At 46.3% G+C, this 14,628-nt stretch overlaps 1 protein-coding gene across 1 annotated transcript in view; it reads left to right on the forward strand.

The window, feature by feature from the left end:
- The window catches only part of Abca4 (ATP-binding cassette, sub-family A (ABC1), member 4), a 126,605-nt gene that overhangs the window by 77,824 nt on the left and 34,153 nt on the right, over nt 1-14,628 (forward strand). The window contains exons 20-29 of the mRNA XM_005385003.2: nt 2,009-2,140; nt 3,058-3,197; nt 3,630-3,767; nt 4,794-4,987; nt 6,066-6,150; nt 8,785-8,990; nt 9,348-9,396; nt 12,953-13,215; nt 13,964-14,088; nt 14,494-14,592. Coding sequence (XP_005385060.1) covers nt 2,009-2,140; nt 3,058-3,197; nt 3,630-3,767; nt 4,794-4,987; nt 6,066-6,150; nt 8,785-8,990; nt 9,348-9,396; nt 12,953-13,215; nt 13,964-14,088; nt 14,494-14,592 — 1,431 coding nt within the window. The remainder of the gene's footprint in view (nt 1-2,008; nt 2,141-3,057; nt 3,198-3,629; nt 3,768-4,793; nt 4,988-6,065; nt 6,151-8,784; nt 8,991-9,347; nt 9,397-12,952; nt 13,216-13,963; nt 14,089-14,493; nt 14,593-14,628) is intronic.

The raw sequence follows: 14,628 nt of genomic DNA on the forward strand, positions 1-14,628 counted from the left end.
ACTTCTCTCCTCTTCTGTTACCTGCAGTCTCCTCCTTCCCACTGAATTTTAGTGGCAAAACACGCTCTACATTTGGGGACCCAAAATTTTGTAAAGCACACTGCACTATTCAGAGCTCACTCGCAATCATTGTTTTATTTAATCTTTGCAAAAGCAACACAGAGGAGATAGTGTAAGTTTAGTTCTTCCTTTGTGTGCTGAGCAGCTGGACATTCCAAGAGTTTGAAGGACATTTCTGAAGCTTCCAAGTTTAGTGGCTCAGTGGGCACACGAGCTAGGTCCTCTCGCCACTATTGCGTGTGGATCCTTTTCCTCATCCCAAGCCTCTCCAGCATTACTGTCAACCATGGTGGTGACAGAGCCAAGGTCATTGCCACCCCACCCGTGCCCCAAGGTCTGTAGAGTGCTGCTTGTTTTTCTGGGTTTTTTGTTTTTTGTTTTTTCATTTTTTTGGACTTTTTGAGACAGGGTCTCACTAAGCAGTTCAGGCTGGTCTTGAACTCACTTTGTAGCCCAGGCTGGCCTCGAACTCACAACAACCCTCCTGCCTCAGTGCTGAGATTACAGGTGTGTGCCACCACGCCCGGCTATCAAGTGCTGCTTGTTTTTAAGGAGCATTCCTTTTCCCACCACTTATCAGCCAGGCTTTACTCCTGGCACAAGGTTTCTGATAAGAGTTGGTCTTAGTTCTGGAGTATGTACTAAGGATGCAGTCTCTACCTAGGTCTCTGGGTGAGGCAACAGCTTGGCCACCAAAGGTTAAGTTCAGGCAGGATGCAAGGCTCTGGGTGAACTCCTCAACTCAGGGGCTCCCCACTCTTCTCTATGGGGCCTAAGCAAGGCTGAGGGAAAGGTAGCCACCAAGTTTTCCCATGCTGGCCTCTCAGGGGACAGCAACCTCTGTGCTAGTCTTCAAGTCCTTGGCTTCTTGCAGAGCCCCAGGAAGGAAAAGCAGTCTACACCCTGCAGTGGAATGTGTTCTTGGGCGGTTCAGTGTGAATGGAATGTGGGGCTGGTGCCATTATACTTGGTTCTGTTTCCCTCTAGTGGTTGATCAACAGAAAATTCAGCTGCTAAGTACAAGTTCAGCCTGAGATTTTATCAGAACTCAGAGACACAGCTGGGTGTGGTGGTGCTAATTCATCGGATTCCTCTCCTTATTAACGAATACAATCAGAGACCTGGAAGCTCCTTCCAGGACCCCAAGACTTCTCAAAGGCAAACACATTACTTCATCAACTGCAGAAATGCAACTTCCCCTGGGGCCTGAAATAATGCTTAGTAATAATGGCAATAACATTTCTGAATTTTACTTTCCATTGTGCTGTTCTAAATGTAATCCACGACTTAATACATTTAATCTTCACAACCACCCCAACAGGTAGGAGTCATTTTTTTCCCATTTTACAAACCACAACAACATTGCTATTGGGCATTTCATGTTTTGAATCCAAAGGTGATATTATTGGTAATTATTCCCATGCCTCGCTTCAATCAGTTAATCAACAGACACACACTGAATACCTAGGTGTACATGGGCTTCTTGCTGTTATCCAGGCCTGACTCAGACTTCTAGTGGTGACACATAGCTTTTCAATATCCCCCGCTGCTCAACAGCAAGCAAAAAAGAAGCCATGCACTGAACACCTTCTCTAAGCCTCTCTTAGCACCAGGCACTGTGATGGTGGGGTGGGGTGGGGCTGCAAGTGGACATTATGAGGCTGGGATCCCAGAGGCCCATTGCTGCCTGCCTGGGAGCACTGGGAAACAAGTAGAAGAAACGACCACACCTGCCTCCTTTCTCTACATTAGGGCCTGAGCGCACATACTGGTGCTATGCCCTGTATGGGACACCTGGACCCTACAGCTAGTACTGGTGGTCTGGGGTTTAATTCAGAGCCAGAGGCAGGAGTCACTGTGACAGTCCTCACCCACACCCATGTGTGACGGCTGTCCCAATACAAGTTACTAAAAGCCACCTTTCCTGCCCCTACACTGTCTCTGGCAGGTCCATCCTGACAGGTCTGTTGCCACCGACATCAGGGACCGTACTCATTGGAGGAAAGGACATTGAAACCAGCCTGGATGCAATCCGGCAGAGCCTTGGCATGTGTCCACAGCACAACATCCTGTTCCACCAGTAAGTAAAACAGAAGCTGAGATGTCCCCAGCCCCCTCCCTGCCCCCATCCCCCAACACACATGTTCTCTAGAGCTCAGCTCAGGGATCCTGGTCTGAATACAGGTGGTGACGCTCTTCCCAAGTCCTTGCGATGAGAATTGTCCCTCCAAGCATGGAACTGTGCTTTGGTACTCAGAGTGACACCATCTTTCTCTAACAGAGTGGCAGATCCTTGGTCCCCCTGGTCAACTCTGAAATGTTTCCTGTCAAGGGCCAAAGAGAGGAGAACTGTTTTCCATTTTAAGTCACAGCTTTATGGAATGACTTTGCTGGGAGCTTTTCAGTTTCTTTTATTTTCCAGTTAACACATCTTATATTTCTTATCTAAAACTCTCTATATAAGTCATTGTGAAAGGACGGGAAGGAGCAAGGGAGGAAGAAATAAAGATAGCTAAATAAAAAGAAAAAAATAAAAATCACCAGTAATTTTACCACACAGAGACAACTATATTGTTAACACCTTGCTATATAATTTTTAAGGATTTTCTCCTATGTATGTGTGTATGTACATATATACTTTAAAATTATAAAGGAGAATAAAACTATGCATAGAATTTTATAATCTGACTTTTTAAAATGTGATTGCTTTTTTAAAATCAAAGATATTATGAATATCTTTTCATGTCATTATATATCCCTTTATAAAAGAATTTTAATGTTCACATACTATTCCATCAGATGAATGAACCAGGCAAGCCATCCTCTTATTAAATACTTAGTGTTGCTTGTTTGTGTTGCTTTTGTATCGTAAACAATACCTCAGTGAACGTTTTGGTCGCTAAGCCTTCGTACGCATCTTTAGTTCCATAACATAAGTTAGCTGTGAGAGGTAGAATTACTGAGCCCCTTGCTTCTCCTGTTCTCCTGTCCCTGCAGCCTTACGGTGGCTGAACACATCCTGTTTTACGCCCAGCTGAAAGGGAAGTCCTGGGAGGAGGCCCAGCTGGAGATGGAGGCCATGCTAGAGGACACGGGCCTCCACCACAAGAGGAACGAAGAAGCTCAGGAGCTCTCTGGTACCTTAGTGGAAGGAGTCAGAGCCGCGGATGGCAGGCCGTTGCTTCCCAGGGAGCCTGGGAGGTGGAGGTGCTTGTAACTAACAGCACCTAAGAGTTGGAAGCTTCTGTGAAGTTATTCTGAGAACCCAAGAGCAGCCGCCTCTGGCTCACTTCCCACATGGAGCACTGTCTTGCAGCAGCCTGGGCTTTATTTGTTTTGTTGTTTATGTATTTAAACTAAAACAGAAGAATGGGCTTCAGATGGTGAGGTCCTAGGAGGCAAGGGTCTCCTTTCCCACCCTTATGAGGCCTAAATAGTACTGGGGTTTTGAATCTAAGGGAACAGCATCAAACCACTGCTGGATTCCAGGGGCCCCTCGTGCCGCCAGCCTGCGCCTTTGTCTTTCTCACCCGTAGCCCTTGTGACCCCTGTCCTCCTTGTGACTCTAGGTGGCATGCAGAGAAAGCTGTCCGTCGCCATTGCCTTTGTGGGAGATGCCAAGGTCGTTGTTCTGGATGAGCCCACCTCTGGGGTGGACCCGTACTCCAGACGTTCCATCTGGGACCTGCTCCTGAAGTACCGTGCAGGTGATGGCTACTGCCCAGTGCTCTGTGCTCTTGCAAGGCTTTCCCTGTGGGCGCCATGCTCTTACCCCTGGCGTTTTGCAACCAAGTACTCCAGGGGCCATAACTACAGTCACATGGGGCTTTTCCAGCGAATCTAAGTTTAAGTTAAAGCTTCCTGAGATTTTTACAGAACAATAAGCAGGGTGTCACTGATGAGGGAGAGCCGATTTCATAGAAGGACTCAACCTGGAGTCCCTCTATCTGGAGCAATGGGTGCAGCTCTACGTGAAAGTTCCCCCGCCTGAGGGGACTCGGGTCACCAAAAAGATCTCCAGAGCTCCCTTGCCGTTGGACGGCCACTTAGGCCCAGGTGTGAGGGCACTGTGTTGAGTGTTCAGGGCTGCAGAGGACAAACAGCTGCGGATACAGATGTCTCAAGATGAGACCTTTTCTCCTCTAGCCCCGCTCCTTCCAGGGGGCTCAGGTCCAGAAGAGACAGCAGGCAGAATGCAGTGAGCCCGTAACAGTGACAGGGTGACTCAAGTGCTGGCCAGAGAGTTCCCCTCTCCCTGTGTGCACTGTGTCTCCCCGTGCTTTTCCCTGGAGATTCGCCATCCTAAAATCCTCGTGACTGCTTTCTTTTAGTGACACTTCCAATTAGTAAGAGTGTGTCCGTGTGTGTTCTTACAAAGACTGTACACGCAGCACTTCGTGATCCACAGAGAGTGTAAAGGTGGAACTCAATAGATACTGCCTGAGAATAATGAATGTGCTCCATGCATGGCGATTTATTTGAATGAGTCAACCTTATATCCCACGAAAAGACACCTTCTATGACTGTGCTTTACAGCGTGGAGGACACTATGAATGTTAGTTGTTGTCATTATTATTCTAGTGTTTTGAAACTTGCTGCAGAATTAGTCTGTTTGTTTTCATTTATTATCTCCTGGTTTTGGGACCATATAACCAAGAGATTGCTGTAACCCACTGCCAGCCATACCCTATCCACTGCATGCCTGTGATTCCCCTGACTTCCCTACCCCGCAGGGAGAACTATCATCATGTCTACCCACCACATGGATGAGGCAGACCTCCTTGGGGACCGCATTGCCATCATCTCCAAGGGAAGGCTTTACTGCTCGGGCACCCCACTCTTCCTGAAGAACTGCTTTGGCACAGGCTTCTACTTGACCTTGGTGCGCAAGATGAAAAACATCCAAAGCCAAGGAGGCAGCTGTGAGGTAGGAGTCTGCCCAAAGAAGAGCTCGTCCTGGGTAAGAAGGGAGACAAGCAGCTGCTCTGGGCATTTCTGCATGCTCCAACTCTAGCAATCAGAATCAGCTTATTTCTGAGGGCATTTGCAGGCTATTTTGATAAACACATTCTGAAGCCTCCTACAAAAAAGCTTCACCCCAAATGATACAGCTAGTTTCAAACAACTTGAAACAACTGGTGAGTTATTACTCACCAGTAGTCCAAACTACACAAGTGGTTTGTCGCAGCATAGAAGCAAGTGTCTTGTAAGGTCCAATTGCTTTAAGAGTAGTTGCGTAAGCTTCCTCTTTCTCATTCCCACATTCATGTTTGCTAATTAAACCTGAATCCTAGCAGAAAATGAAAACAGAGGAAAGGCCTCCTTGGAAGTCACCTAAAAATGGTGAAGCCAAAAAATACCAACTGGCTGAGACCACTCAGCATCTCAGGAGACTCAGGTTCAGGTCTGGGCTACAAAGTGTACAAACTGTGTCGTCCTGGAAAAATAATTTAATTTCTTGCTATTGTTTTTTGAAAAACAAAACTTATGATCTGTGCCTCTGCTTCTTAGGGATGTGGTAAAGATGCAGTGTACGATAAGGTATTATGAATGTGCTCTGGGCTCCTTGAGAACAGGCATTGCTCACATTCAAAATGTCCCACATATTATACTGTAGCATTATTTATGTCTCGGTTTAAGCACTACGGGTTTTCCCATCCTGGGAAGATTTCTACAGCCCAGTGCACATCCATGCGGAGGGCGGAGCCGAATGTCTCACACAGGCAGAACCTACAGCTGTCACTTGATTAATGACAAGCCAAAGGGATCCTCTGTGGTTTTGATTCTCTCTGTGCCTGACTCACATACTCTCTAGGATAAAATCAAAGTTACACCCTCAAACTTCTCAGATGAATTAATAGATTAAGCAGTAAAGAAAAAAATGTACTGACCACATTTGGCAGTAAGAAATAAACAAAGCACATGGTGACAGCAGTTGGCCTTAGGGAGATGCTGTCACTGAAGCAATGTGTACCTTCTCAGTCACTCCTGTCCATCTATCGCAGGGGACCTGCAGCTGTGCGTCTAAGGGTTTCTCTGTCAGGTGTCCAGCCCGCGTCGATGAGATAACTGCAGAGCAAGTCTTGGACGGTAAGGGCGCAGGCAGGCCATACCTCGGTTCTGGCCCAGCGATCACTGCCTGGTATTGCCGGGTGTGTCCTGCTTGAGGCACTTGAGGGGGTGCAAAGAAAACACTGGGTGTTCCTCTCAGGCCTAAGCTTACGCAATGGCTCGTCTTTTTTTTTTAGATTCTTTCTCCTCTTCTTCTTTCCTTCATTCCCAACAAGATTTAAAAGTCATGCACCTACGGGCCCTCTCCCTTTAATGAGGAATCCAGGCTTTGTTCACTCTGTGCCCTCATCCCTATTAAGCCTCCATTCCTGGGGTTCTTCTGCTCTGGCCCGGGGAACATTCCTGTCTGCAGAGCCACTTGAGAGCTGCTCCTCTGCGCCCTCTGGTGGAACGGTGCTGCCTCATAGCTCTTGATGGTGAACTTTCCAAGCATCAGATATATGCGTGAATGGCAAATCTGTGCAATCTCACACACCCCTGTGACACTCCTCACTCTCCCCTTAGCTTCCCAATTTTCCAGTGATTTTCTCTGGAGTTAGGGTGCACTGAAACTCTCACAGGCACCCCCACCTCCGGGGAGATACAGCGAAGAGGCTATTGCTGTGGAGGATTGGAGCTCAGAAACTCAGCTTGCAAACACGCTCCATCCTCCACTAATGCTCACTTCCGTGTCACTTGTGGAGGTGTCTTGGCAGATGGAATACCACAGCTCTATAATCTAGTCTTATGTACTGACCCAGGTTAATGAAAGAAGGAAAATATTTGCTTATCATAGAAAAAAAAGTAGGACCATATCTAGCACAGATTTTTCTCTAAACCTGAAGAATTTAGGTTTAGTGAAATCTGGTAAAACAATAAAACCAGACAATATATATGCACTATGCTTAAAATATAAGGGACAATGCCCGGAGTTCCATCACCAATATTTCCACCCTACCCTCTGCGCTGACAGAATCTGAAGTGAACAGAAAACAGCTGTTTAGAATGACACCCTTCTGTGTCTTGGGCCCTGCCTACTTACTGTGGATCTTCCCAGCTTTCTGAGGATTCTTCTTTGCAAGCCTGGTTAAGAAAATGACTTAAAAAAAAAAAAAAAACTAACACCAATGTTGTTAATTACTGTGATCCACCAAAATCAAGTTGGAAAAAGAGTCAGTTTAACTGGGATGATTTTTTTAAAATATGACTTTATTTCTAAGGCAAGATTTTCTTTGTGTAGAATAGGAATGCTGTCACTGGTGAGAAATGTAGTAAGTACTTAGGCCCCAAATCAGGGAGGGAGGACCATTTTAATCCCCAGTTAACTCCATGGAGGGCTGTTCACTCACACACACCCACATACCACACACACACACACACACACACACACGCACGCACGCCTGCAGACCTCCCTGCCAGAGCCGAGGGCCCTGCTGGCCTCAAGTGCTACTTTTAAAAGGCTGACACACTTCTAAGACGCAATTCCTGGGAATCCAGTGGCTTCAGGCTCCATTTCCTTCCTACGAGAACAATGAACTTGACCCCGACAGCGGTACTGGGGCACAGTTTCCTCCTCACATAGAAACTGCCCACCCCCGGCATGAGGTCATCCCAGAACTTCAGACAGTCAAGGCCAGCTTGCAGGTTTGACATACGGCAAGCCTTCTAATCCAGCTAAGCAGAGGATCTTTGCTGAAAGCCGTGAAATCTCTCCACATGGCTCTTTTTAAAACAAAGAAAGAAAAAATTCACAGGGTGCTCCTAAGAGAGCTGCTTGTGAGAGCCATGTTCTGAGTTCACAGAAGCCCTTTCCCTTTAGCAAATCTTATTTAGAAATAAGATAATGTGCAAAGGAGCGATCTCTCTTTAAGCGCATGCTTTAAAGTTATTTAAATTAGATTTTTAAATTTTAAAGTAACGCATGCTTGTGCATAGAATTCAGTTCTGACTGTATGAGGGTACAAATATTTATATCTGATGCTTGTCCATGGTCTGTGCCACCATGCCCCTAGGAGCATGTCCTGGGAGCTGTTGCTGTGTTGTGTTTTATTTTGTTTTGTTTCGTTTGGTTTCGTTTGGTTTCGCTTCATTGTTTTGTTTAAGGAGGGAGATGCAATTGCAAGGGAAATAGCGCAGCCCTCCGAGCCCGGGCATGGGAGTGTGATTTAGGAAGGGGATTTGTCTGTCTCAGCTTGATCACCTGTTTCAGGAATGCATCTAGGGCAAGTCTCCTAGAGCTTGCTTCAGCCAGACCAGAAAAATGAAAACAACTTTCACTTAACCCTTACGTGGCCAGTGAAAGATAGTGAACCACAGTGGCTACCATTTTCCCCCTCTCACCGATGAGAAAACAAAGGTAGGACCTGCCCAGTTACCGTAGCTTGAGGCGACAGAGTATTTGACTGAACAAAGGCAGAAACTGGCCTAAGGACATGACATGGTCTCCCAGAGACTGCAGTTAGCCAGAGGACAGTGCTTTCACTTGTCCGCTGCTGCCTCTCAGTAGCCAACTAAAAACAAACCTGATGAGAGCCAGTCCCCCACAGGAGTCATTGCTGACCGGCAAAATGCCCCTTCCTGAAATGGGAGGTGAAGAGAGCAGGGATCTGGGAAATCTCAATCCTCCAGGTTCTCAAAAACAGAGTCGGCATCAGGTGTTTTTTCTTGTCTTAGGGGATGTGAATGAGCTGATGGATGTGGTTCGCCACCATGTTCCAGAGGCAAAGCTGGTGGAATGCATTGGTCAAGAAGTTATCTTCCTTCTTCCAAATAAGAATTTCAAGCAGAGGGCATATGCCAGCCTCTTCAGAGAGCTGGAGGAGACCCTGGCGGACCTGGGGCTGAGCAGCTTTGGAATTTCTGACACTCCCCTGGAAGAGGTAAAGCAGAGGTTTCAACTGGTTTCTGTCTGGTGCCAGAACAGGGAGTTCTTTGTAAAAGTCTAACACTAGAGTAAAGTTTTATAAAACAAAAAGCCATAATTCCCCACTCAAGCATAGCAACTGTCTTCATTTTTGGATCACTTCCTGCTGCCTCTGTCCACATGCATACATACTTACGTAGTTGTGGTTACGGTGTGCTTACATTTTTACATTTATATAAGACTGTGTTCTTAGATAAACAGCCATAATATATTTTCTTCCCATGATGAAGCAGTATCCAACAGAATGGAAGCAGTTACATTTTTCAGAAAGTGAAATGCATAAACCAATTCTCTTCTTTTCATTTCTCAACAGATTTTTCTGAAGGTCACAGAGGATTCTGATTCAGGACTTCTGTTTGCTGGTATGGTGCTGGAGCTTGCAGCTTGCTCACCCCGCCCCCGTACACACAGCAGCTCTGTCTTGAAAGTCTAAGGGAAGAGTCACAAAACAATGCAGGAAAATTCTCCTCTATGGTGTCTGACCTCTAAATAATAAGCACCTTGCATTCTTTGTGCCTTTGGGCGACAAAGGAGAAACAGAAAATCTGAATGAATCAGAGTATTAATGGTCAGATTTGTAGCTTGAGCCCAAAACTTCTCATCCTACATCTATAGTCTTTTATTCCTACCATGTCACCATCCCACCTCTTCACATCTCTACCAGACCTCTGATCCATTCCTGTCTGCATGAGTGGCAGCTGGCAGAATCCATAGAGATAACAGTGACAGTTAATACAACCCAGATGCCAGCCAGAGCCTCCTGGTCCCTAAGAGACCAAGATAAAATCACTGTGAGCCCTCATTTATTGACTTATGGACTTTTAAACTGGGAGGACCCAAATTCCTGTGGATTGCAGGAGTCTCTTCTACGTGCATCAACTTGAGTCCAGCTCACACAGCCACACAAAACATCGTGAGTACAGGAGACTTAGTGCAGAGTGAGGAGATGGGGAGATGGAAGTGCAGGAGAGATACCTTGTCTACCACAACACAAACCATTTCTGAAGGAACAAGAGACTTCTACCCATGCTGTTAAAATCTCACTGAGCCCTCCCTCAAGTGTAAACAAGTCTCTCCTTGCTGTCTGGGGCCCCTGGCACCACCTGTACCACTGGATACTTCCTCCTACCTGTGTGACACATCGTGGTGTTTTCCTTTGCAATATTTCCTCTCTCTGGGGGCTGTGGGACCAGTTTTAAGATAATCTGGTTTTTATTTTGTTTCTGAGTGATCTCAAGTATTTATCAGGTATGCCTAGAACTACCAGTGACCATACATCTCAGTCAATATGTGCTCCAGCCCACCCAGGCATGTCATGTGGTGGTCAGAAGAGCTGCTCTTCTTGACATAGAGCAGAAAGGGGGCAAGGAGGGAGATCCTCTGGTGAAGCGGGAGCAATCATAGGGCCTAGGTTTCTTTTTGAGCTTTGTGGGTATAGAAATTGAATTCTCTCAGTTCACCCAAAGCCAATGATTTACATTAAACAAGACCAGAATGAAAATATGCTAACTTATAGCAGAAGCTATGCTACATTGAAAAGTTAGGGCCTTTTATCTGTACAGAATACTCCTTAATGGACAATAAACTAGTCCTGGAATATTGTTTGGTCAGTAACGGAACAGAATAAAATATATCAAAGAGTCAGTCAGTGTTGAAGTCAAAAGTTTATCCTTAAAGCGAGGCAGACCAGACATCACACCTGAACTTCATAATTTGCTGAGTGGCTTTGGATAAGAACTTGTTGTCTTTGTGCGTCAGTTTCCTCATCTCTAAAGTGGAGACCATCTACCTTTTAGAGTTGTTGAGAGAGCCGGGCATGGTGGCCCACACCTGTAATCCCAGGACTTGGGAGGCTGAGGCAGGAGGATCATTGTGGGTTCAAGACCAGCCTGCGCTACAAAGTGAGCTCAAGGCCAGCCTGAACTGCACAGTGAGACCCTATCTCAAAAAAACAAACAAACAAAAAAAAAACAAATGGAGTTGTTGAGACAATTAAACAAGATAACGCATGTCAAGTCTTAACACAGTATGCAGTTTCTGATCAATACTTAGCAATACTTTTATTGCAACATTCACAAATCACCTATTACCTCAAATTTGTGTAACCTCTTACACTTGCCAAAGCACCTAACACCGGTTGTGTTATTTACTGTTTGCCATAATCTCATGAGGCAGGTAGGGCAGTGTTCTGCCCCATCTGGGGGAAGCTGAGCTCACAGAGTTGATTTACCTAAATTCCCACAAACTTCTAGGTCAGTGGTAACAAACCTATCACACATGTGCTGCAGCAGGCTGTTCGTTACCATCAAAAGCTCTAAAAGCTTTGCCACCACTGTTCCAGATCTTATTCTTTGAGCTAAGATCTGTACTCTCACCACCTTCCATTTTTCAGATGGCTAAGCATGTTTGTTTTCATTTGGCTCAGTTTTAGAGAATAACATTTTCTCATCTTGTCTCAAGTCAGAAGGAGCATATAGGTGTCTCCTGGAATAGAGCATGGCAGGGTGCCAAGGGGATCAGTGCCATTTCTGAAGGGGCAGCTCAGAGCCAGAGACCACTATAGAGCAGCAGAAAGCTAGGGACAGACTAGCAATGCTGAACAGGCCTGGGGCCCTTAACTGTGGCAGGTACAGTGGTCTGCAGCCTAGATAGGACCTTCAGAGGATGGAAGTGAGTTGGCCAAAAAGAAGGAGGAGGAGGAAGAGAGGAGGAGGAGGAGGAGAGGAGGAGAAGCAGGAGAGCGAGGAGAGCGAGGAGAGCGAGGAGAGGGAGGGAAGAGAGGAGAGGAAGAGTAAGAGGAGGAGGAGGACGAGGAGAAGGAGAAGACAGCCAGCATCAAACTTCAAATATGAGCCCAGGTCAGGAAGAGGAGCCTGGAGAATGAAGAATGTGGCACTAGTCCATCACTGAACCTGCAGAACTCTGCCCCTGGGAGTGCTGGGGCTGGTGCTCCCTGTCACCAGGGCCTCTGCCTCCTGGGCCTAGCTAGAACAGAGTGGGTACCTGCGAATGTTAGTTGAAAGGATAATTGAGCCAACCCAGCTGTCTTGACAGCTGTCCTCCTGAAGGGCATGAGGCCACTAAGAAAGCAGCTGGGGCCAATTCGCGGGATTCCAGGCAATTCCTCTGTATCTACCACACAGCTTCTGCAAAGGAGTATCTGTAAGTGACCATGAGCTCAACATAACTGACAACTTGCACTGTTTATACAACACTTTCACTGTACTATCTCATTTAATCTTCAAAGCAATTTTGTGATACATTTTCATCCCCATTTTACAGGAGAGAAAATTCAGATTCAGACAGAGTGAGACACTTCAAATTTATATATCTTATAAGAATCAGATTCCCCAGGTCTCCTAACTTCTAGTTAGCTAGTCCTGTTTCACTTTTCAATGGCCTCTAAGAATTCAGAGAGAACCAAGTTTACTCAAATTTGTAATTTTTTATGTACATAGATCATAAGTGATTGTATTTTGTTTAAAAATTGAAATAATTTCCAAAAGCCCCCATCTGCCTCGACCTGCCTGGTGGTATCTCTGGTGACAGTTGGCAGGCATCCTTTTGAGCTTTGCAGTTATGTGTGTGTACCTAAAGTGCCCTTTGTCTCTATGTGTAATGTGCAAACTTTCTAACATAAACATTAACTTATTACCCAGGCTGACCTCCACCTTCGTCAATGAACTCAACTATTTCGTTCTCTTTACTTTTTAAGTGATTTCAAGTGATTCTATAGAGAATTTACACTGATAAATAGATTTTTTTAAAGATTATTAATTTACCTGGCCTGGCATTTTGTTGCTGCTCTAAGAAAAGAAAAAGGGGAAAACAGAATCAATGCTGTTAGAGAAAAGCAGCACATAGAATCCAGAACTTACATGTATGTTTCCAAATTTTTTATTCAACCTCCTCAAATAGGTGACACTCAGCAGAAAAGGGAACACGTCAACCTCCGACACCCCTGCTTGGGGCCTAGCAAGAAGGCCAGGCAGCCTGACCAAGGTCCTAACACCTGCTCTCTGGAGCAGGATGCTCACCTGGAGGGCCAGGCTCCTCCGGAGCCAGAGCAACCCAGCATCCCGCTCAACACGGGTACACGGCTGGTCCTCCAGCACGTGCAGGCGCTGCTGGTCAAGCGATTCCACCACTCAGTTCGCAGCCACAAGGACTTCTTGGCTCAGGTATGTTGGGGGTTTTGACTGTGCTTGACAGCACTTTCTGGGGCCTGCTGGCCTGCTCCCGGTTGTCCCCTATTTTTTCCTGAGCATTCCTGCCCACATGGGTTCAAACACAGCCCTGAGCATCCTCTTTAGATTCTGTTGACTTTGCTTCCTCCTTGCTAAAACTTTATTTTGATCCTGGGTAACAAATGCCTTTGTAAGTACTGGACCTCACTCAGCAGAGAAAATGGAGTAGTAGTGATCGTGTTGATATTGTTTCTATTTTTTAGAGTGGAGGGTAAAGTCATATTTTCATTAGGGTTTGCAGTGACCCTGCATATCAAGGTCATTGTCTTTTTTCTTTTTATGTGTTTCATTCAGAAAGAAATCTCTGATCCAAAGAGTGGTGAGCAATGTCACTCGCTTTATGAATTGCTTTGGCTGAATATTGCCTACATTCATGTTCTTCCATGGCTGCCAGAGCATTCTGCTGTCTTCTATGTATCTTTTTTTTTCTTTAGTACTGAGGATCAAATCCAGGGTCTTGCCAGGCAAGTGCTCTACCACTGAGCTACACCCCAAGGCCTCTTCCACATACCGTATCTTATCTCTGCAATCCTACCTGTAATATCCCCCCAGAAGCGTATCCTTCTCCACCAGCATCTGCTTTTGAGGTAGCAGGATAAGTGTTTAAAAAAGCAGGCGTGTGTGCACGTGCGTGTTTGCCATCTCTCACGCCTCAACTGTATTTCCACGTTCATCCTCCCAGATTGTGCTCCCAGCCACTTTTGTGCTTTTGGCTCTGATGCTTTCCATCATTGTGCCTCCTTTTGGCGAATTTCCCGCCCTGACGCTTCACCCCTGGATATACGGACAGCAGTACACCTTCTTCAGGTACACAATCCACATGTGGCTTGGAAGAACCCTGACCGTCCCTCCCTGAGGTTTTCATTGCATGCAAGGGGCCATCTGCTTCCCTCAGAAGCGATGTTAATGTTCTTGCCACTGCCTAGAAAGATGGCCCCAAGTGGAAAGGGGGAAAGAAGTGGATGTGAAGTTGGGGAGAGCAGGCTGAGCTCCATCTTTTTGAGGTGCAGATAGTCTGCCATCAGATGCTAGGCATAATCAGGCAGCCTACCCTCCCAGGAGACCTAAAGCCGCTCCAAGGCAGCGTTCAGGGCCTCATACATGTGCCTGGCACATAGCTGCCATTCAGTGGGCTCTAAATTGCATGCTGGCTGCGTTTGTCTGTGCTGCACCAGTCATGGGACCACTGGGTAAACCTGTCTCTCTGTCTAGCATGGACGAACCTGGCAGTGAGCGCCTTGCTGTGCTAGCAGATGTCCTCCTGAACAAGCCAGGCTTTGGCAACCGCTGCCTGAAGAAAGTGTGGCTTCTGTAAGTCTCTGAGCTCCCCTGCCCTAACACCAACTG

The sequence above is a fragment of the Chinchilla lanigera genome, unplaced genomic scaffold (assembly GCF_000276665.1).
Source record: "Chinchilla lanigera isolate Chin_1 unplaced genomic scaffold, ChiLan1.0 scaffold00022, whole genome shotgun sequence".
Classification (NCBI taxonomy): Eukaryota; Metazoa; Chordata; class Mammalia; order Rodentia; family Chinchillidae; genus Chinchilla; species Chinchilla lanigera.